Here is a 22,695-nt window from a genome sequence, read left to right on the forward strand (position 1 = left end):
ACCTGGAATTCACTATGTAATCTCAAGGTGGCCTTGAAGTCTTGGCAATCTTCCTACCTCTGCCTCCTGAGTGATGGGATTAAAGGTGTGTGCTACCACACTCGTGTGTGAGAGAGAATTGGCATGCCACGGCCTCCAGCCACTGCAATTATTCAGACATGTGCATCATCTTGTACACAGGTGTGACCTTGTGTGCTTGCATCACCTTGTGTATCTGGCTTATACAGGATTGAACCTGGGTCCTTAGGCTTTGCAGGCTAGCACATTAACTGCTAAGCCATCTCTCCAGGCCTTCTCTTCTATTCCTTTTATTGCCCTTGTAGTTTCTGTGTTCATCCTCCCTTGTCTACTGTAGTATGCTCTACTACATGTCCTTCCATCTCCAAGACTGTTCTCTTAAAATTTATCTGCCTCCATAGCCACACATCACATGAAAACTCTCATTATCAAACTCCTTCAGCCTCTTCAAATAAAGATTCTGTTGGTCCTACTAAGCCCTTCAGATATAGCTGCTACTCATTATACCTCTGGTCATATCTCTTATAACTTCCTATATAATGCTTTCCCTCAGTTCACTTCTGACCTTATCTAAACACTGTCCCATAACACACACTCCATCTCAGTCTGGATAATAACTATGTGATGTGCCAGACTTAGATCTAAGACAGACTCCTTCCTTCTACTTCTTTTTATGACATCTTAATAATTAGGATACATAAAACCACATTGCATCCAAATAGCTTCTAATATCATCTACTTATCTATATACTTTATTTAGAAAATGAGAACTCATGAAAATTTGAGTAATAATACACAAAGTTCAATTTCTTGTTATAATTCCAAAGACAACTTACATTCAACAACATAAAAAAAATCACTAGCATTATGAGATAGAGAGATGGCTTAGAGGTTAAGGTGCTTGCCTACAAAGCCAAAGGATCCAGATTGGATTTCCCAGGACCCATGTAAGACAGATATACAAGGTGGTGCATGTGTCTAGAGTTTATTTGTAGTGACTGAAGGTCCTGGTGCTCCCATTCTCTCACTCTCTGCCTTTTTTCTCTCTTTCAAGTAAATAACATAAATTTTAAAAAATCACTAGCATCACTTTCATGGTTAATCTACTAAAATTTTTACATTTGCAGCTGGGTACAATCCCCCCAAAACTATCTGAATTAAAAATGACAGAAATCTGACCGGGCATGGGGGCACATGCCTTAAATCCCAGCACTCGTAAGGCAGAGGTAGGAGGATCACCATGAGTTCAAGGTCACCCTGAGGCTACATAGTGCATTGCAGGTTGGCCTGGGCTAGAGTGAGACCCTACCTCGAAAAACAAAAAATGACAGAACTCACTAAACTTCCAGAGCATATTTACCACTCAAAGAAATATTAATCACATTTTCATTCCCAACAAATAAGGGGGATGAGTATGGAGGGAAGGGAGACTTGATGAGTAGGCATATCTCACATACCATGTAACTATAACTTATTAAGGAAAAATTTTTTTGTAATAGCTAACACAGCATGTCTCTCATGGTGCTCTTTGATGATAACTATCAAATGGTACTTAGGTCACAACATGTACCAAATCAATGAGATTTCATTGACCCTTTGAAGGAAAACCAGTGAATCATATCCTTGGAAATCAAAGTGGAAAACAAAATTTTGTGCTTACTTTCTGTTCCTTTTCCGGGCACGGCTGTAGGCTTCCAAACCTTCAGTGAGTGTCTTCAATTTCTCGGGCTCCACCTGAGTGAAGGTATGAAGACCAAACCACATTACCCAGACCTGTAATTATTAAACATGACTTTTACTTTCTTGCTGGACAGTGGGTGATGAACTGGGAAAGGGACATTTAATCTTTAGTATCCTGTTACATTTTCTGTCCTTGTTCAATGAATGGTTGAGTCTGTAGATTCAGTAGAAATGAAAGATACTTTGGCTTTGAAATCAACAACATTTTGAAAATATTGTTTTCAGAACCTGGAATTGAAATAAACTTCAATTCCCTAAATCTTATATATTATAAATCCCGGCCTTAAGTCTCATACCTCCCCCACTTTAAAAATGCTATGTGGTCTACCTTCCTGCTGTGAACATTAGAATGAAACATCATATTAGACACAGCCTAGTGGACAGCCACTGTTCCATAGGATACATTAGGCTCTGCAGAAGCCAGGAAACAAGTGGGCTTGCATCCTCGTGTAGTCCTTGCTGCCACAGGAAGATGGTAAGACCTCATGATACTGGTGGGTGTGTAGTATTCCTGCCTTATCACTGCCAGTCTGTAAAGTCTGCTCCGTCCTCACAGTTTTACCACACAGTGGGGCTGTGGTGTGTGTGTGTGTGTGTGTGTGTGTGTGTGTGTGGCCTTTGCTGCTCTATCCCAAGATAAACAATAAAGAGGACAACTTGTTTTCAACCACTGAATAAAAATGCCTTTAGAAAAACTTTGCTATTTTTATTGATCTATAAAAAAAAAAAAAATCAATGTAAGGAAAACAGTGTTGCTTGCTGTGTAAACACAGCTTCAAGGCAAGTACCCAAACGATCCCTTATTTGTCTGCTCCTCATTACTGAGCACTTTTATATAAAAACTTGGAGTTTGTGAAAATGCCTGATGGGTAAGAAAATAAACACTTATAAGCAAAGAATGTATTATTGACTTTTATCTTTAAACCTTCATGAATCACTCATGAATATCATTTATAAATAAGTTCTCTGTGGCGTCTCCAAACTCACACAATAAAAATAAAATGTTCCATTGTCATGTCCGACTGCAGGCATTTCAAATTGTTCAGTCAAGTAATGGAGATGTATTCTTTATCATAGTCTGGTTTTTTACCATAAAGAATCCAAATATCTCATACACACAAATTCTTTAGGGAAACATGATCCAGTATGTGCCAGGACAAGGGACATCTTTGTTCCCATCACACTTCACATTCCATGCCCTCTTGGAGGAGTAGAAGAGCCTAAGTAAGCAGAATGTATCCATACATTAAAAGAAATAAATGTTTCTGAATATATTTTCCATATTTCATGTTAGAAGTGAGATTTTTACCTTGAATTCACTCACATGGAGGGAATGTAGACGATGCTATACACACTGTGTAATCATTGAGTAATTGCATCTTTTTTGAGACAGACTTTGACTATGTAGCTCATGGGTTGTCAGGCCAGGCTTCCATTTCTATTTAAATGAATTTCTTGTCAGGTGAAAGAAAGCCATTTTGCATCTATTAGATCTCTGTTGCTATGAAAGATCTCAAAAGAGTGATCAGGTCACAGAATTTAGGTTCACATGAAACAAAATAAGATGCAACATTACCCTATTGGTCTTAATTTTAAAAACTTGTTATGTCAAATTAATTTTTAAATCCTCAGTTTTTATTTTTAAATTAAATAAGGAATAAGTGACAATAAAAACTTTTTGTTTTTTTGAGGTAGGGTCTTACTCTAGCCCAGGCTGACCTGGAATTCATATGTAGACTCAGGGTGGCCTTGAGCTCATGGTGATCCTCCTACCTCTGCCTTCCAAGTGCTGGAATTAAAGGCATGTGCTGCCACACCTGGCTACTTTTTGTGCATTTTTATGTGTAAGACATTGTTTTAGCATTTAATATGACAATATTGCAAAGTAATATTATTTTGTACTGCAGATAAGACTGAGTTTAAGCAGTATGGCTATGATTGAAACTTAGCTCTGACCCCTGAACACTCAACCTCTTTTCATCATACTAATTCGACCCTACACTGAAATACATAGTCATTTCATATATGAAAAGTATATATGTAGTTTATACAGCATACACACATGTATGGAAACTAGGTCAAATTATTTAAATCAAAATATAGTTTTATAGAAATTATTATGTGCCAACATAACATGTTATGTGACAAAAACCCAATTTCACCTTCAGTTTTTAAATACTTGAATGATTTTCCAGAAATATAAAATTTATTTTGGAATACTCATCTACTATAGTTTCTTCATATCTACCTCTGAAGCTCCAAGGCACTGTCATAATGAAGTATATTATTTATAAATGATTCATTGGCCTTGAAAGAGAAAGCAATGACAGCAGTTTCTAAAATTAGACGTAAATAAGTCATATATCATTGTGCATTTCTGCTAAGACAGGATATACATATACAGAGGAAAAACATATGATTATTCTCAGAACTTTAGTATTTTTCTCAATTGTGAAATGCACATATAATTTTATATATACATAATAATTCTAGGTAAAAATTGGCATACGTGCACAACATTCAAGAAACTCTTTAAAAAACCCTCCCAAATTTATATCAGAGGAGAATAAGGTAAATTCAAATTCTTATCAAATGGAAATCATGATTACTCATTCAATGAACATTCCCTTATAAATTAACCTTGTAAATCAAGAAAGTACTGGGAAATCAGGAATGATGGTCTATGCCTTTAATACCAGTACTTGAAAGGCAAAAGTAGGGGTATCACTATGAGTTCAAGGCTAGCCTAAGACTACATAGTGAATTCTAAGCCAGTGTGAACTAAAACAAGTTCCTACCTAAAAAAAAAAAAAAAAAAAAAAGAAAGAAAGAAAGGAAGGAAGGAAGGAAGGAAGGAAGGAAGGAAGAAATCAACTATATAAAGATAATATTTAAAAGTTTAAATATACAAATATTTTTATTAAACTTACACCAAAGTAGCAAGTAATTTTCACATTTAATACTTTTACCTGTAATTATAATCTTAGTTTCTTGTAATGATTATCAGCCAGGACTTCCTAAGTTATTTAATTCTTAACTTAGTGAGAAATTAGTAGAGGACTTTATAATTCATTTATAGTCATAATTTGCCTACACAGCCTCATATTAATAGTAATGCTGTCACTAATAATTGCATAACTCTGCATGTGACTAAAGATTATAAAAGTATCTAGAATTTATATGTATTTATAATTCACATATTACCTTATGTATAAATACATAAATGGTAAATATTTTTGATTCTGAAAACTTTTTCAGTTATTCAATTTCTTTTTTTTTTTTTGGTTTTCCAAGGTAGGGTCTCACTCTGGCCCAGGCTGACCTGGAATTCATTATGTCGTCTTAGGGTGGCCTCGAACTCACGGCGATCCTCCTACCTCTGCCTCCCAAGTGCTGGGATTAAAGGCGTGTGCCACCATGCCTGGCTTATTCAATTTCTTTAGACATAATTTTCCAATGTATAGTCTCAGAGTTTGATTAGTGGGGTTATTGACTCATAAAGCTAGATAATATTATATGGTAACAAAAGAGCTTTTCTGAACAAAGTTGAATCTCTAGTTGTTTATTTTGTTCAAAAGGCACATATTAAACATTTGATAATTTAATTTTGATTTAAGGTCAACATAGTAGCATATAGCACATTCCAGAAGTAATAAAGTCTGGGCTAGGGAGTTGGCTCAGCAATTAAAGGCACTTTCTTTTTTTAAGGTAGGATCTCGCTCCAGCCCAGGCTGACCTAGAATTCACTATGTAGTCTCAGGCTGACCTCTAACTCAGGGAAATCCTTCTACCTCTGCCTCCAGAGTACTGGGATTAAAAGCATGTGCCACCACATTTGGCTTGGCACTTGCTTTTAAAGCCTACTGGCCTAGGTTTAATTCCCTAGTACCCATGTAAATCCAGTTGTAAAACCTGGTGCATGCATCTCAAATTTGTTTGCAGGGGCAAGAGGCCCTGGCATGCCCATGTGCACTCTCTCTCTTGCAAATAAATAAGTAAAAATATTTTTAAATTTTTTATTTTTATTTATTTATTTGAGAGTGACAGAGAGAGAGAGAGGCAGATAGAGAGAGAGAATGGGCGTGCCAGGGCCTCCAGCCACTGCAAATGAACTACAGAGGTGTTGCACCCCTTGTGCATCTGGCTAATGTGGGTCCTGGGGAATCAAACCGGGATTCTTTGGCTCTGCAGGCAAATGCCTTAATGGCTAAGCCATCTCTCCAGCCTCTGACAACATCTCTTTTTTTTGATTCTTTTCTTCTACTCAGTGCTGGGGTAAAACTGTCATACTAAAGACAAAGGATGGAGCGAGGCCACACCACAGATTTCATGACAGAGATGAAACATCTGTTTTCAACCTCCCTTTTCTTTCTGGAGTGTTCTGGGAGTGTGGGACACTGATTAAGTTGGAAGACCAGGGCTGGGTCTGCCTGAACTACCTGTGACCTGTGTCCTCAGCAATGTCTCTTCTCTGAACTCCAGTTCTCTCCTCTGTAAAGTGAAGGTGAAGATGCACATGGTAACAGTTTGCCGACATCTCAGAAGACCATGAACACTAAACTGCTTTACAAACACCAAGGTAGTCTTTCCCTAAGTACCACTGCTTACCAACAGTGAAGTTACTGTCAGTGGAACATTAGCAAACCTTTACAAAATTTAAATCATTATGTAAATTTATATTAGCAAAATACCCACACACGATACTTTAAGATAAAAAAGTTTAAATTTAAAAAGTGGCCTAAATAGTGCTTAGTACATAAATGCTCAAAGATATTTGTTGACTAAATAAATTTATAAGTGAATTGGAAGAAAAAATGTAAATAGTAATATAGGTAATATGTACCTTTAGCTGATGTCTAGAAAACAAAGACTTGAAGCAATAAGCAAGTATTAAGTATTCATTGGGCTCATTATTTTGAAAAATATTATGTATTAACACTCATATTTGTAGTAAGTTAAAAAATTTATTTAAAATATTTTTGTTTATTTTTATTTAAGAGTGACAGACAAAGAGAGAAAGAAGCAGATAGAGAGAGAGAATGGGTGTGCCAGGGCCTCCAGCCACTGCAAACGGACTCCAGATGCATGCATCACCTTGTGCATCTGGCTTTCGTGGGTCCTAGGTAACCAAGCCTCGAACTGGGGTCCTTATACTTCACAGGCCAGCATTTAACTGCTAAGCCATCTCTCCAGCCCTAAAAATTCATCTTTTGAAACTACTAACTTAAGTGTAACACTATATATTGTGTATATATATATATATATGTGTGTGTGTGTGTGTGTGTGTGTGTGTATATATATGTGTGTATGTGTATATGTGTGTGTGTATATATATGTGTATATATATATTTATATACATATATATATACATATATATATGTGTGTGTGTGTATGTATGTGTGTGTGTATATATATATATATATATATATATATATATATATATATATATATATATGTTTGTTGTTTTGAGGTAGAGCTTCACTGTAGTCCAGGCTGACCTGGAATTCACTATGTAGTCTCAGGGTGGACTTGAACTCACGGTGATCCTCCTACCTCTGCCTCCCAAGTGCTGGGATTAAAGGCGTGCACCACCCCGCCCAGCACATTCAATATATATATATTTTTTTTCATTTTTATTTTTTTGGTTTTTTGAGGTAGGGTTTCACTCTAGCCCAGGCTGACCTGGAATTCACTAAGGAGTCTCAGGGTGGCCTCGAACTCACAGTAATCCTCCTACCTCTGCCTCCCAAGTGCTGGGATTAAAGGCGTGCGCCACCACGCCCGGCTGACATTCAATATTTTTGAAGGAATTAGAACTAGTGATAAACATCAATTTTTAGGCTTAAAAAGTTGATTTATTTGTAAAAGCAAGGATAAACCTAATTTTCCAAACAACAGAACACCAATAGCATTAAAGGAAACTCATACACGAAACCCTGATGATGCAGATGAGCTAAGCACATCCTCAGTGTTTCAACCTTAGCCAGTGGCACCTTGGCATTTTCTGCTGTTGCCTTTCCTGTTTGACTGAGACAGCAGTGTTTTTATATTATAGTAGGAGAGTAAGTCTACTCTAATGTGATAACAAATTTCTTATAAAGCCATACTATATAAGAGAAGAAAAGTTTGGGGCAATCTTGAATTTCTAGGAGACAGTATTTTCAAATTCATGTCACTGAAGCATATTTTTGTCTCAGATTTGAAATTCTATTTTTGCTTCTACAGAAAATTGGCACCTACAGCTTGTGAACTGCTAAGTCTAGGTACCTGAATAAAGGAGGACAGGCCTCTGACTCCTGCTTAATCTTTTTAAAAAATTATTTTAAAAGTAGTTTTATTTTTACTTATTTAATTATGAGGCAGAGAGAAAGGGAGAGAGAGAGAGAGAGAAAGAGAGAGAGAGAGGAAGAAAGAAAGAAAGAAAGAAAGAAAGAAAGAAAGAAAGAAAGAAAGAAAAAAAGAAAGAAAGAAAGAAAGAAAGAAAGGGTGCACCAAACCTTTAGCTACTGAAAATTCCAGATGCACACACCATCATATGCATCTGGCTTACATGGGTTCTGGGGAATTGAATCTTTGTCCTTAGGCTTCACAGGCAAGTGCTTTAACCATTAAGCAATCTTTCCAGCCCATCCTGCTTAATCTTGTTCAGAAAAAAAAAGGTCATGATATTCCGCAGTTCACTCCAGCAAAGTTTATCGCCTTACCCTAGATTATCACTCAGTTGAGTTTTTTTTTTTTTCCTTAGTTTTCAGCATCTTTGGCCTTACCTAGGTTTTCTTTCTTACTATCTTTCAAATTTTGGCTAGGAACTGACTTTGTTGGGCTGGGTTTTATCTTATTACTTCTAAAAATGGTTCTTCTTCCTTTTGAAGGAGACCCTGATATTACAGAGTATTGATTGCCCTGTCACACAACCAGCCAACAGGCAGCCCAAATATTACGGATATTGATTGAATACAGAAAGGATTCATTTCTGACAGTGGTTGGGAAGGTAGGTAAGGCAAAGCGAATGCACAAAGAACACTTTTGACATAGGATTCTAGTGCCAAAGAACACAAATTATGTCCCACTGCTAATCAAACATAGAGAGAACGCTCTTAACAGTGAACTATTCCAACTTCACAGGAGGCCACTCCTCCCAAAGTGGGTTTTCAGACTCAGCTTCTTAAGTTGCACTGTATAACCCCAGCACATGAACACAGCCTTTTTGGTCATGTACCCCACTGTCCATGCTGCTGCTCAATGGACAGAAAGAAACTGCTGCCTGAAAATAAATGTGATTATGAGCTTGAAAAATTTTTTTCTATTTAATTATTTATTTAGTACCACCTTGTATATCTGGCTTACATGGGTCCTAGGTAATTGAACCTAGGTCCTTTGGCTTTGCAGGCAAGTGCCTTAACTGCTAAGCCATCCCTCTGGCTCTGATTATGAGTTTAATAATAATGTTTTGTCAGTTCTGAACAATTATTCATAAAGGCACTTTACTACTACTTGCCAAATACAGCCATGTAGAAAAAAGTCAAAGTGTGGTATCAGAAGGGGGCTTTCTCCCATTGGTGCTCCATGTGGATGTTTTTCCTGGCAATTAAGAAATATCTCTCTACCTGTCTAATAACAAATATTTCATTGAAAAGAAATATTTCATTTGCATTTGATCTATGCAAACAAAATAAAAATTTGAAGCAACTTTTTAGGCTAGGTCATGTAACATCAAAAAGGGCATATGAAAATTTTTATCATATCTTTAAAAAACTGCATATCTTCTTAACTTTAAAACAATTACTAAAATAAGTATATTAAGATAATTGTGTCTGGCATGGTGGCACACACCTTTAATCCCAGCACTCGGGAGGCAGAGGTAGGAGGAGTGAGTGCCATGTGTTCAAGGCTACCCTGAGACTACATAGTGAATTCCAGATCAGCCTCAGCTATAGCGAAACCCTACCTCAAAAAAAAAAAATGATAACCATATCATCATATTCTCTGAGGGCTGCATAGATTTAAAAAAAATCATAACACATTATGACAGATATATGTGATACCAGGGGTACCATTTTCCTTTTCTATGATCTGTAAGATCTGGAAGTGCTTGTATCTGGTCATGGATACACAGCAGGTTTTATTCATGGTCATTAAGCCACAAGGAACTAAAGTTCATAGTTCAGAAAGAAACTTGCACAGGTACATTTAGAACAATTATAACTGCCCCTCACAACAAACTAACCAGGAGAAAAAGGAGATGCCACCTCCTGAACAGTATAATACAAGGCACACAACACTCCCAGTGAGGTCACAAAGCTTTCATATTGGAATAGGAATACACATAAGATTCAGGCCAACTTTGCTTCTTATACTGCTAAAAATTGCTACTGGTCAATATTTTTTTACTTTTATTTTTTTAAATTATTTATTTATTTATTTGAGAGTGACAGACACAGAGAGAAAGACAGATAGAGGGAGAGAGAGAGAATGGGCGCGCCAGGGCTTCCAGCCTCTGCAACTCCAGACGCGTGCGCCCCCTTGTGCATCTGGCTAACGTGGGACCTGGGGAACCGAGCCTCGAACCAGGGTCCTTAGGCTTCACAGGCAAGCGCTTAACCGCTAAGCCATCTCTCCAGCCCTGCTACTGGTCAATATTGATTGTGGACAGGGGGTTGAAAGGTAGAGGAAGAAAGCTTGAATGATACGTTTTAGAAATATTGATGAAACAAAGACTTTAATTTTCACTCAAGAAACTTTTAAAATACTTGCTGTGGCTGGGGAGATGGCTCAGTGTTTAAAGGCACTTAATTGCAAAGCATCATGGTCTGGGTTTGATTCCCCAGTACCCATGTAAAGCCAGGTGCACAAAGTGGCATGCACATGTGTTTGGAGTTTGTTTGCAGCAGCTAGAGACCCTGGTATGTTCATTCTCATTCTTTTTTTTTTAACTTTTAAAATATTTTTATTAATTTATTTTCAAGGAGAGAGAGTGAGAGAGTGAGGGAGTGAGCGAGAGGGGCAGTGAGGAAGGGAGAAAATGGGCATGCCAGGGCCTGTAGCCACTGCAAATGAAGTTTAGACACATGTACTATAGTATCTGGCTTTGTGTGGGTCCTGAAGATTCAAACGTGGGTCACTAAGCTTTGCAGACAATTGCCTTAACTGCTGAGCTTTCTCTCCAGCCTTCCATTCTCATTCTTAATCTTTTTGTTTGCAAATATATAAAAAAATTAAAAATAAAATATTTCCAGGTAGAACACTGCTTGACATTGACAGTTAACACTAATTTATACTCAGATATACAATTCGTATGCTATGTGCTAAAATTCATAAAGAGTCACAAACTATTTCTTTATTGAGTACCTATCCTATCACATCCTTCACCCATAGTCTGGTTAGTAAATCTCTATTCACAGATAATGTATAAAAAATAACTAAGATCAACTACATCATAATAGTAGAGTCCAAATTAATATAACTGTCTTAAATAGAGAATAAAGGGAGATGGGAGATGTCTCAGTGGGTAAGAACACTTGCTGCAGAAGAAGACTGGAGCTGGATTCCACATAACAGACTGGGAATGGCCATTCATGCCTACAGCTGCAGCACTGACGGGGGTGGAAACATGGTAGCCCTTGATTATGCTCACATCAGAATGTCCAAGGCCCATCCTTCCTTCTGCAATGCTCTGCTTTCTTTCTTGTTCTCTGTGCTGTAGTCATTCAGTATACCTTGGAAAATTATCTCAGAAATCTAAAGACTGATTTAATGAATTATCAATAATTCTGATACCTACTATACCTCACCAAACATGAAGATAATCAACTGACTAAATTATTTACTATACTGCTAGAATACTAGTGAAGGACAATGTACTATCAGACATTGGCAGATACTAGTGTCCTGATATAGATCAGAGGCTGTGCATGCAACATGAAACACAAGATCTGCCTAGCTTGTTTGAATACAGTAATCTGTGATCTATTAATTATTGATTGCTCTATTTGTCTGCTTCCAGGAAGAGCTGGGAGTGGCTTTCTTAGGAAAAGACTATAACTGAAAATAATAAATGACTGGTTGTAGGGAGGAGGTGGAAGTGCAGAGATCATAAATACTTAAAAATTTGAGTTAAGATAGATTTTATCTGGTGGTATCTCACGTAATCTTGGCTTAATTTACTTTGCTGGACCTACAAATACTATGAAAGACAAAAAAGTTTGAGGTAATACTGCTTTGAGAGACTACAAAGATAGACACCAGGGGAAATGATCTTACTTTCCATTACAACAAGGTGAAACTAATAAAGTTTTACTATAACAAACAAATTGTTTATGAGTAAGTCTCTTTCTCTGCAGACTTTATTAAAGTGTCATGCATTTTAGTACATAGAAGGGAATCTCAGGTACTGCTTCTCTTCCTGAAAGCAAAAGTTTGCTTATTAATGCTCAAGGCTTTACTTATCCAACACTGCTGAGCACCAAGGGGTTCTACACAAATAAAACTCCCATCATAATTGTTTCACTTGGATAAAAAGACAATTTTTATTTTTTATTTATTTATTTTTAAATTATTTATTTATTTATTTGAGAGCGACAGACAGGGAGAGAAAGACAGAGGGAAAGAGAGAGAATGGGCGTGCCAGGGCTTCCAGCCTCTGCAAACGAACTCCAGATGCGTGCGCCCCCTTGTGCATCTGGCTAACGTGGGACCTGGGGAACCGAGCCTCGAACCAGGGTCCTTAGGCTTCACAGGCAAGCGCTTAACCGCTAAGCCATCTCTCTAGCCCAAAAGGACAATTTTTAAAAAGTGTGCTACTAGAGATATTTCTCAAATAGATATGCCTTCCCTTATATATATGTCAAACATGGTTAATCTTTCTGTCATGAATCAGGGTCACTGATAAATTAGGCAAAGGCCACTGAGCTTGACATCTAACAGATCTGTGTGAAATTTTACCTTTCCTATCAGAGACATGGGCATCAGTAAATGAGGTGAGAAAGTCCTTCCTTTGTTTTGTGAACTACAGAAGAAAAATGAGTTCTGTAAAGTAATACTTTCTTTTTTTTGTATGTAAAAGTGAGGTAGTCTCTGAAAAGCAGACATTTTAAAAAATGCTAAGTGCGTGGAAGCTTTTGAGGCTATTGTATTTTGCTTTTTAATAATGAATAAATATTTCATATATTATTATTTTATTATATATTTTCAGTTTTAACTTCACAATGAATATGTTAAATTATGTTGTTTTGATTACCAACAAATGCTTCTAATGTATATCTTGGTCTAAAGGCTTTAACTTAAGAACACACAATTTTGATGACAGTCAATGAGGGTAAGATTGTTGAATTTTTAGAAGCAAGTTCTTGATTTTAAAACACTATTATAGGAATAAAAACTAGTTGCTTTTTTAAATGACCCAAAATAAATGTTTCTTAGAGTCTTAGATAATGGTTTTAAAAAACTCAATCTTAGCAGTTTTCAAATACAGATGAATCACAAACAATGTTTAATGTGAAGTGTATTCAAAATGCATTATTTTATTCTCATAAGGAATGTACAAAGATAACTAGACACAGAACTTAGCACAGGAAAAATGGTTAATGGGGTGCATGAGCTTTCTTTAGATGTTTATAAAATGGTGCCTGAAAAAAAACCTTGGTTAATTGGTACAGAAAGAGTAAGGCATTCAATGTCTGTATCTAGTATTTGTAACAATTCATTTATATCACAAAAGCCTACTTCTGCTGTTTCTAATTATTTCTTGAGCAAACTGTCAAAAACATTTAGCTTTATCAACCTAACTGATGTTTGTCTGGCTTTAGAGAGCATAAGAAGAAAATGTTTTGTGACTAGGAGTATGGAATTCATTTTCTTATCAAAAGTAGAAACATCAGGCCCAGTGTGCATTTTGATAAGTATATATTAAGTATTGTAAGCAAAGGTTTAAGGACCTCCTGGTCCTTTGGAGAAAGACAGTCCTTTTATTGTGTTGGCAAAAATGCTTTTGGTTTCCTGCTGTTAAATCTAAGCACTAGTGAAAGTTTGAGCAGAGTTGAAATAGCTCTACACAACACACTCTTTCAGAGAACAACATACACCATTTTTTATTATCTAAGAAGATGAAAAAGTATATTTCTTCATCATATAAACGAAATTGTCATAATTTTCTCCTGGTCAAACAAAACTGTTACTATTAACTTTAAACATGTTGCATATTTCTTGAAGCCAGTCTTACCATTTGTAAGAAAGGGGAGGGAAGGCCAGAAAACCCCTACTAATTTTTCTAAATTGAATAGTAGTTTTATGGAGAAGCTTTCATTTAATTTATGTGATCAGAGTGCATCAAGTGGAAACAGACTGTGAGCTTAAACATTTCCACATGTTACAAAAGCCTAGAACTTGCCCTGAAATAATACCACTCTAAACTCAGATGCTACCTTCTGCTGTCAGAAATGGCTCCAGCTCTGCCTAGATTTTTGCCCACTCCTCAGTGCCAAATGTCACGTGTAAGCATATGGAGGGGAGCTGTCCCTTGGCATTTCCTGCCACCTATGAGCACTCCTACTTCTGCCAAATTCCTGGATTTCCTCCAGCTATATTTTTTCCCACTCATAAATATTTGCCTTTCTCCTCTGTTTATGGAATAAAGAACTAGGTAAAAACAGAGAAGAAAGTAGAGTTGATAAAATATTGGAAATCTGGTTCTTGAGTTAGAGAGACCCCAAGCCTAATGGGATCTCAGGTGCTTCACAACTCATTCCTTGTCAATAGGACATTTTGTTGACTATAACCATCCCCTCTTTATTTTTATGCTCCAGAAGCTTGTGAGACCTCAGAGTCATGAAGAATGTTACATTCAAATCCAAAGTGATGATAACAAAACAGAATAATTGGTATTTCAACAAAGGTTAGTATGTGACAATGAGTAAAGATTGGTATACCTTCCCTTCCTCCGGGCTTTGTTGACATGAATGGTGAACGTCATCTTCTCTTACTAATTTCCCAGGCCAGGAAGTTAGTCCTTTGATTTGGCCCCAGACCAAGTCGCCCATGTTGAACGTCCTTGGTCTATAATGTATCAGCTCATTTGAAGAGGGGGAGTCTGGGTTCCTTAGGTCATCTTCACTACTAATGCTTTTAGCATCTGAAGGGCTAGGCACACACCCATTCATGCTTTTGGCATTAAAGTCTCCATTGTAATGGATGTAGTCTTTGACTAGAGAACTTTCCAAACTGTTGGAGGAACTTGGAGACTGCTCCTCTAGGACTAGGTCTTGCTTTGCAGTGCTCAGGAGCTCTCCAAAGCCCCGACTTTGTCGAGGTCTGTTCCCATTAATGTGTGCACATCTTTCCACAGTGTTTTCTAGTCTCTCCTTAAAACTCATCATAGTTCTTTTGTAGTTATTATACCTGAAATTTTCCTCCAGAATTTTATCCCCCTGACAGTTTCTTGGTGGTAACAGTATTGGGTGCTGTTCACCAGGTAGAAATGGCAGTGTAGAGACATTGTTGGGCCTTTCATGACAAGAACTACTGTGGATATGGCCTGGATGATCTAAGAATTCCTCATACTTCCACTTATTTCTTTCTCCTCTGGGACTCTGCTCCCCATCCCACTGTTTTTTGGATGTGTGGCAACTTGCTGACTTGAAATATTCAAACCCATCTCCTTCGTTTGTGTTTTTCCCATGGTCTAGATTCTTGGGCAGCCGAGCCCCTCTTGCATTCCTCAGTCTGCTGTCTGGGTCCACTCCTATGTTCCGTCCATGAATGACCGCACTGACAGCACTGGAGAGATTCAATGGGTCACCAATAGAGGCAGTGAAGGCACTCATGGCACTCAGGGCTGGAATAGGGCTGATCTGAGTCGTGCTGTTGACAGCAGTGGTGATGACAACCTGCATTCCTTTGCTGGCTGCATCGACAACTGCTTTGTAAATGGCATCTACGGAGGCATCCCCCTGGCCACCCATAAGGAGGCCATCCTTCACCTGCTGACCAAGAGATGGATCAATCCTCGGTGGCAATTCACAAGGTGTATCTTGGAAAGGTGGAAGTGTAGTGTTGGGGTTCTCAGGAAGTGCAGTGAGCCCCGGCTGAGTGCTTATTCTTTTGTTTAGAAGAGCTGCATCTTCTTGCATTCTCACCTTAAATAAATAGACAGGAAACAGTGAGAGAGAGAGAGAGAGAGAGAGAGAGAGAGAGGGAGGGAGGGAGGGAGGGAGGGAGGGAGGGAGGGAGGGAGGGAGGAAGAGGGAGAGAGAGGGAGAGAGAGAGGGACTGTAAAGAGAAAGACTATAATTTTGAAGATTTACAAAGAGATAAAATGATCTAATAAGGAAGGAAGTAGAAAGAAGAAAAGCCAATCATCATAAAATAAAAAGTCACTCTGATATGAAAAACCTTATATCTTAAGTATGTTTGTCTGATTTCTTCGGTTGAAATAATTAAACATTTTTTTTAAAAAAAGTTATCATTGGCAAACATTCTATAGAAAAATTACACTTGGAGTGTTTGGACACAGGATGTGGTTAGGTATGACTCCACTGACATAGTGGTGTTATAGGTCTTTGAAACTTGGGGTTCAAGTTACAGATAACTTGCTAGACACAATTCTAATCTGGGATTATTTCAACTGCTTGCCTTGTCTATATCCACATGATGGGTGTCTTATGAACAGCAGTTTATGTTTTCTATCATGTACTAGAGCCTCTTCTTGCCCATCTGTAACTGTGTGATCTTCTGGTTAGATATCATTTTCTCCACAACTGCTCAAATCTTTCTCTAATTCTTCAAGATGATTGTCAGACCATCTCCCACTATAATCTTGAGAGATGATCTTAACACAAAACAGCTCCTGGTAAGAGCTCCCACTGTTTCTTATACTCTGATTCCCTGCTCTCTGATAGCATGCATTTCTTAGCAATTATGCCTGTTTTAAAAGTTCTCCACTTAGGCTCTGATCTCAAGACTTCTCAGGGATCATGCCTCATTGGGTCTTCCTTTTAGCAATGATTATGTGAATCGATCCCACATTTTTTTTTTGGTCCCACATTTTAAGTTTGTGTTTAACCTGATGGTTCCCTTGGAGTACTGCCCCATTTTTCTTATATTCTTCATAGTATAGCTTTTGAAACAATAATCCCCACTCTTTAATTCCCCGAATCCTACTCACCATTCTACCATCACAGTCTGGCTACAGCATCTACCTTCCCCACTAAATGGCATTCTACCAAGTCACTGCCATTTCCTAATGCCCAAGTCTGGTAGACTGTTTTCAAGCTTTAGCTTCATTTCTTGCTAACATAGTTATGTATAATATCTTCCTTTCTGAATTATTTCACTACATATGATGTGCATGAATATTTTATTATTGTCACAAAAGAGAAGTCATCATCACTGCTTTTCACTTTGACTCATACTTTCCCACTCAACTACAAGCCTATTTCCTTTCTCTGAAGTTACCAGAGCCATTGAGCATCCTTAGAGACACTTTTCAGTGTGGTAAAACATGTAGGTAGATACCTAGTCTCCTGCCCACCTGCCCTTTCCTCTTCCTCTTCAACATAAGTGGAATTGTACTGCAGTTCTGTTCTGCTGATGCAATGGTATTAGAATTTTTAATATATATTTTATATATTTCATATTGGTTTATGTAAGATTATATAATGTTTTAAGCTACTAGGAGGCTGCATATGGTATCTTACTTAACTGTTTCCCTCTTAACTGAAAATTAAATGATTCATAATTCTGGATACCATAAATCATATTGTGAGGAACATTATGGCATATGCTCTTTCATTCACATTTGAAGATGTCTCTTAAGTACACACACAGGAGTTGAACTTCTGGGCTAATAGATAAAACATGCTACAAAATTATCTTCCAAAAGAACTGAACCAGGCTGGGAATGTTCAGTGGTAGAGCACTTGGCTAACTTGTCCAGCACGGACAAGGCCTGAGGCCTTGGCACAAAAGGAAAAATCAGGGAAAAAAAAAAAAAAAAACAACTGAACTAGTATTCAACAGACTAACATAATCTGAGAGGAACTATTTTCTTATAGCCTTGTCAGCCATGGATATCATCAATTTGATATACAATGCTGTATAGAACTATTATTTTTGTATGTTTGATAATGATTAATCTTTCATTTTCTGTGGACCGTATATGTCTATTGCTTATCATGCTAATTATGCCTTTTCTTATTAATTCATATGTCTTTATGTTATAGGTGCCAATTGTTTTATATGCACTATGCACATGTTTCCTGAAATCTTGTATTTCCCTTTGACTTGTATTTAGAGTATCTTTGACAATATAGAAGTGAAAGGTTTTATGTTTGTACTTCTCCCTTTGATTTAGGTTTTGGGTCTTTCTTAAGGAGTTTCTCTATTTTATCATTATCTATAGTGTGTGGTGTTGCATGCTTGTAACACCATGACTTAGAAGGTCAAAGAAAAGAATTGCAAGTTCAAGGCCAACCTAGAATATGCAATGAGACTCCAAAGATATTATGTATCTTATTAAAAGTCTTATCTATTTTTTCTATATTCATTTAATGTTACTCTTTCCATCTAATCCTTTAATCTACTAGGAATTTATTTGCTTTGTAGAACCAAAAGTCCATGTTCTTAAGCCAGTAGAAGAGGGATGAGAACTAAGGCTGAAGAGAGAGGTCAGTGTGCCATGTTAAGAAAATGAGTCTTACTCATGAGAGAAAAGTGAAACACAAGAAGGCTCAAGAGGGTAACACGACCAAAGGTAGAACTTCTTCAGACAAAACAAAATTACCTTTATATAAGACTGGGATGTTTAATAATATTTAACACTGAGAAATTAGAGTAAATAGATATGAAAGACCATATAACTTACTTTTTTCACTCTTTCTCCTAACTCAAGCATTTAAACAAACCCAAACATTGTTTTCTACTAGAGGTGCCCAAGAAGGAAAAGTACCTGGAAGTTCTGAAACAAACAAGCCATTGGGTTATTGTTAGCTGGGCAAGGCATTGTGGATTGTCCTTGGAAGGCCTGCAGATTCTGGTACCCCTGGAGAAGTTGTTGTTGTTGCTGATTTGGAGGGAACATCTGATTGTTGTTTAACAGTGAGTGCAGATGAGTCAACTGATGGTTATTCAAAGTACTGTTTATTGATGACATATCACCTACAGTTGGAAAAACATAAAGTGTAAGTCAGTGATTCTTCAGAGATTCCATGCTAATATTTGTACCTGAGAATTCCTGAAAAAAAAAAAAAGTACAAGTTGAACTCAGGTGGGTAATTTTTTCATCTTTTTTCAGTCTTACTAAGTAGTAAGAAATGAATAGCTTTGTTATTTAGTTTTATCTTGTATAGCTTTCTTTGTTTTATGTTCTATAAAGACTATTTAGCCTTTCCTCTATTCATTAATGTTGAACTTAAGAGTTAATAATTCTCTTTGTTTTTACGAAAATATCTACAATCACAGGTTGAAATATCTCCTTAGCAATAAATACTTGACCAGATGATTAAAGTGAGGAGGTATATGGTCTCATTCAAAATTTTAGTTCCAAGTCATAATTATAATAAGTACTACTAAATAAAATTAAGGATTTTAGAATTATGCATTTTGCTTTGGAGAAAAGGTTGGCCACCTCATATCAAAATTTAAAAGAAGCTAATAATATATTAGAATTCATTGTGAACTTATTATAAATATTATTTTATTAATTATATCCAAGAACAGCATTGATAAATAAGTTTATATTTAAATTTCAGAACTGTTTTAAAAGTGCTGACATTATTTTGAGAACAATATCATAGAAATTGTTCTATAGCTGGAAACATATTAACCTGTAATACTTTTTAGGTTATCTAACTATAATGATTACCACAATTATTTGAAAAGTAGATAATGTTATTTTTTAAAGATGCTCATAAAATGTAGGATAGTGAACAATTATTGTTTTTAACACATGGAGGTGCCTTTGACAACCTCATGAACAGTATCCTGTCTTCCTAGGCTTTATGGATACCATCTCTATACTTTGCAGTTACCTGTACACATCAGTTATATCTACTTGAGTTTTTTTTCTAATATTTTTTAAAGGTAATATACATGAAAGGCTTTGTTTTAAAGTCACAAAGGTCTAATGAACACACAATTCTGATGTAAGAAATCTAGCATCACCAAGAGGGACCTGAAACTTGATCTTGGGCACACTTTGGCTTTGAGTGTTTTGACACCTTGGTTCTTGCTTTGCTGGACAAGTATTTAATTCTACTTATTTAAGGTTCACTTGGAAAACTTTTACAAATTGTTCCCATCCACAGTGCAGCTGCTCATACCAACCCTGTGATGCCACACCAATAATATTGAAATAAAATTTATTTTTTAAGATATACCTATGCTTTATTATTTAAAAATGATTCTACTTGGCTTAAGAGAATGATGGTAGGCTAGGTTTAGGTTTTAGGTGGCATCAGAGTGAGAAGATAAGAGAAAGCAGATTAAAATGATATTTAGTATTGCTAGAATAGGGTAAAGGAAAAAGTCATTTTCATGTTTGTATAACTATGGTTTTGTGTAGTTGTCCTATTTAGTTCCTTAAGATAGCTGTGACATAACAAAAACACTTCTAAAAAATAGTGTGACAAAATTGAGTTTTTAAAAAGGAGAAATTAGAATTAGAAAAACGTTTCTTTTAAAAAATTTGTGAAAAAAATTTAACTTACCAAGCAGACCTGTCCCCAGTAGAGGATTAAGTAGCTGTGGCATCACAGAGTTACTGTTGAGTTTAGCTGGACCAGGTGTAATCCCAGCATTATTAGATATATTCAGCATTGTTTCTGCCATTGACACCACTGCTGTCCCACCAAGTGTTGAGACAGTCAGTGCTGCCACTGCTGATGATGTAGTGGTTGTGGTAGTGGTTGCCTGGGAGGTTGCTATGGAAACCTCTGGATGATTAGCGGTGTTGGCCAATGCCGAGTTCAGGACACCTCCCATCAGCTGGGGATTCAAGGCCATTAATCCTGAGGCCCCAGTGACAGCTGGGAGGAGTAGGGGGTTAAAAGTAGTGTCACTGCCTGTAAAGCCCGGTAAGGGGTTCCCCAGGGGACTGGTTAAAAGGGTCTCAGCTCGGCTGTTGTCTGACTGATTACTTGACAAATGGTCTGGTGGGGCTGTCATCTGCGTTAATGAGGGTAACGGGGTATTTTGCTGTTGCAAAAGATCTGAGATGTTCAGATTGAGAGATGGCAGGGGAAGCATGGCAGCTGCTTGGGCTTGGTTCTGCAGCAGGGCTGCTAAAAGCTGAAAGTGGACAGGCTGTAAGACCTGCCCATCCATGTCACCGGAGAGAAAAGCTAAAGCAGCGTTTACATTGGGGTTGAGAAAACCTAAAGGGTGGAGGTTGATCTCAGACTTGCCTTCTCCTGCTGAAGGCTGGAGGATATTTAATAGATTCTGGTTTAGGAGATGCTGTTGATTCACTGGCAAAGAGATAGGTAGAGAACTGAGGAGGCTGGGGTTCAAGGGGTGTGGAAGATGGTTGTTTGAAGTGCTGTTGGATGGAAAATGAAGTGCATGCTCCTGGCCAACAAAAGGAAAATCACTCCCAATGGGCAGCTGACTCTGAAGTGGGGGTCCAGCTGCAGTGGTGACTATGACGCCATCTTGGAGAACAGATGTTGTCTTTGTGATGGCAGGGTGGTTGCTGCCAGCTATAGCTATGGAGGACGATGGGCCTGAACCACCTAAAATGAGAGAAAAGAAACCCTGTTACTTATTATGGATAGTAAGCAAGAATACTCCTAAATTTCTCGAGTTATATTTCAGTTTGTTACATGACACCTTCATTGAAAGTGCAATAACTGTATCATAGATGACTCTGCATCTGCTAATAAGACTTAACTTACTTTCAACTAAATGTTTTGAAAAAGTTTGGCATACTCATACTACACAGCTTCTTTTTCACAGCTGGCCAAGGCAAAGAACACAGGAGAAGGCTTTGTGGTTTGTTCATTCAACTGGGTAGATTTTATAAAGGAAGTTTCTGGCCTTTATTTATTAGACTATCACTTTCTTTTATTGAATAAAAGAAACCCCTTTAACTAGAAGGTGCTTGAAAACATAAAGCAGATAATGAAAAGCACCTATGTTGATAACAAATATTTTACTGGTAGCTTTTTGGTTTTTCCCACCTGTATGTATACACACATTTAGGCTTACATATATGCTTTAAAATTAAGCAGAATCATTTTATAACTCTTCATCTATCAATATATTGTAAATATCTTCCCTTGATACAGCTACATAAGCATAATTTTACTAGGTTTATATATTACCATAATAATTTAACCAAACCAGTAATGAATTTTTTGATTGTTTTGATCTTTTACTATTGTAAGCAACAATATGATTAGCATTGTTATTAATATATCTTTGTCATTTTGCCCAAGTATTTTCTAAGGATTAATTCTTGAATGTGGAACTCCAGAGACACAAATCCTTACATATTATAAGATTTTAAATACTTATTGTTAAGCTACTCTCAAGGGATATACACCAATACACACCTGATGTACATTTCCATGAACAATGCACAATAGTGCTTATCTCACCAACACCCTATCATTATTTTTAAGAGTGAATAAAAGTAATGATTAATAATTATTGTCATCTTAATAGTATAAAGATAATTTGCATTTAAAGTTCTTTAAATTAAATCAGTCTTCATCCAAAATAGCAACCTTATTCTTTAAAGTCTATGCTAAAAGTTAAAATTGAGAGAATTTAATATAATTATTATGCAATTTCATCTGTTATTTATAATTGTATTAATGGTTCTGAATTCAAGTTATACAATAGGATTACGTGCAGAAATGAACTACAAAACAAAACCAAAACAAACCAAAATATGGGCCCTAACCCAGATCAGCCAAACATTCACCTCTTGGGTTATAAGCCTGG

The 22,695-nt window shown here is 36.9% G+C and overlaps 1 protein-coding gene across 4 annotated transcripts in view; it reads right to left on the reverse strand.

Annotated features, from left to right (window-relative positions):
- Mbd5 (methyl-CpG binding domain protein 5) overlaps nt 1-22,695 on the reverse strand; it is a 73,124-nt gene that overhangs the window by 15,976 nt on the left and 34,453 nt on the right. Inside the window, exons 6-9 of one of the 4 annotated variants that reach the window (XM_004651826.3) lie at nt 21,153-21,479; nt 18,698-18,906; nt 14,682-15,887; nt 1,679-1,752 (exon numbers count right to left, since the gene is read on the reverse strand). In XM_004651826.3, the coding sequence (XP_004651883.1) occupies nt 1,679-1,752; nt 14,682-15,887; nt 18,698-18,906; nt 21,153-21,479 (1,816 nt within the window). Of the gene's footprint in view, nt 1-1,678; nt 1,792-14,681; nt 15,888-18,697; nt 18,907-20,456; nt 21,480-22,695 lie in introns of all 4 variants that reach the window. The other 3 variants (XM_045148098.1, XM_004651825.3, XM_045148097.1) reach the window with 3 other exon arrangements.

This window comes from Jaculus jaculus, chromosome 4 (genome assembly GCF_020740685.1).
Source record: "Jaculus jaculus isolate mJacJac1 chromosome 4, mJacJac1.mat.Y.cur, whole genome shotgun sequence".
NCBI lineage: Eukaryota > Metazoa > Chordata > Mammalia > Rodentia > Dipodidae > Jaculus > Jaculus jaculus.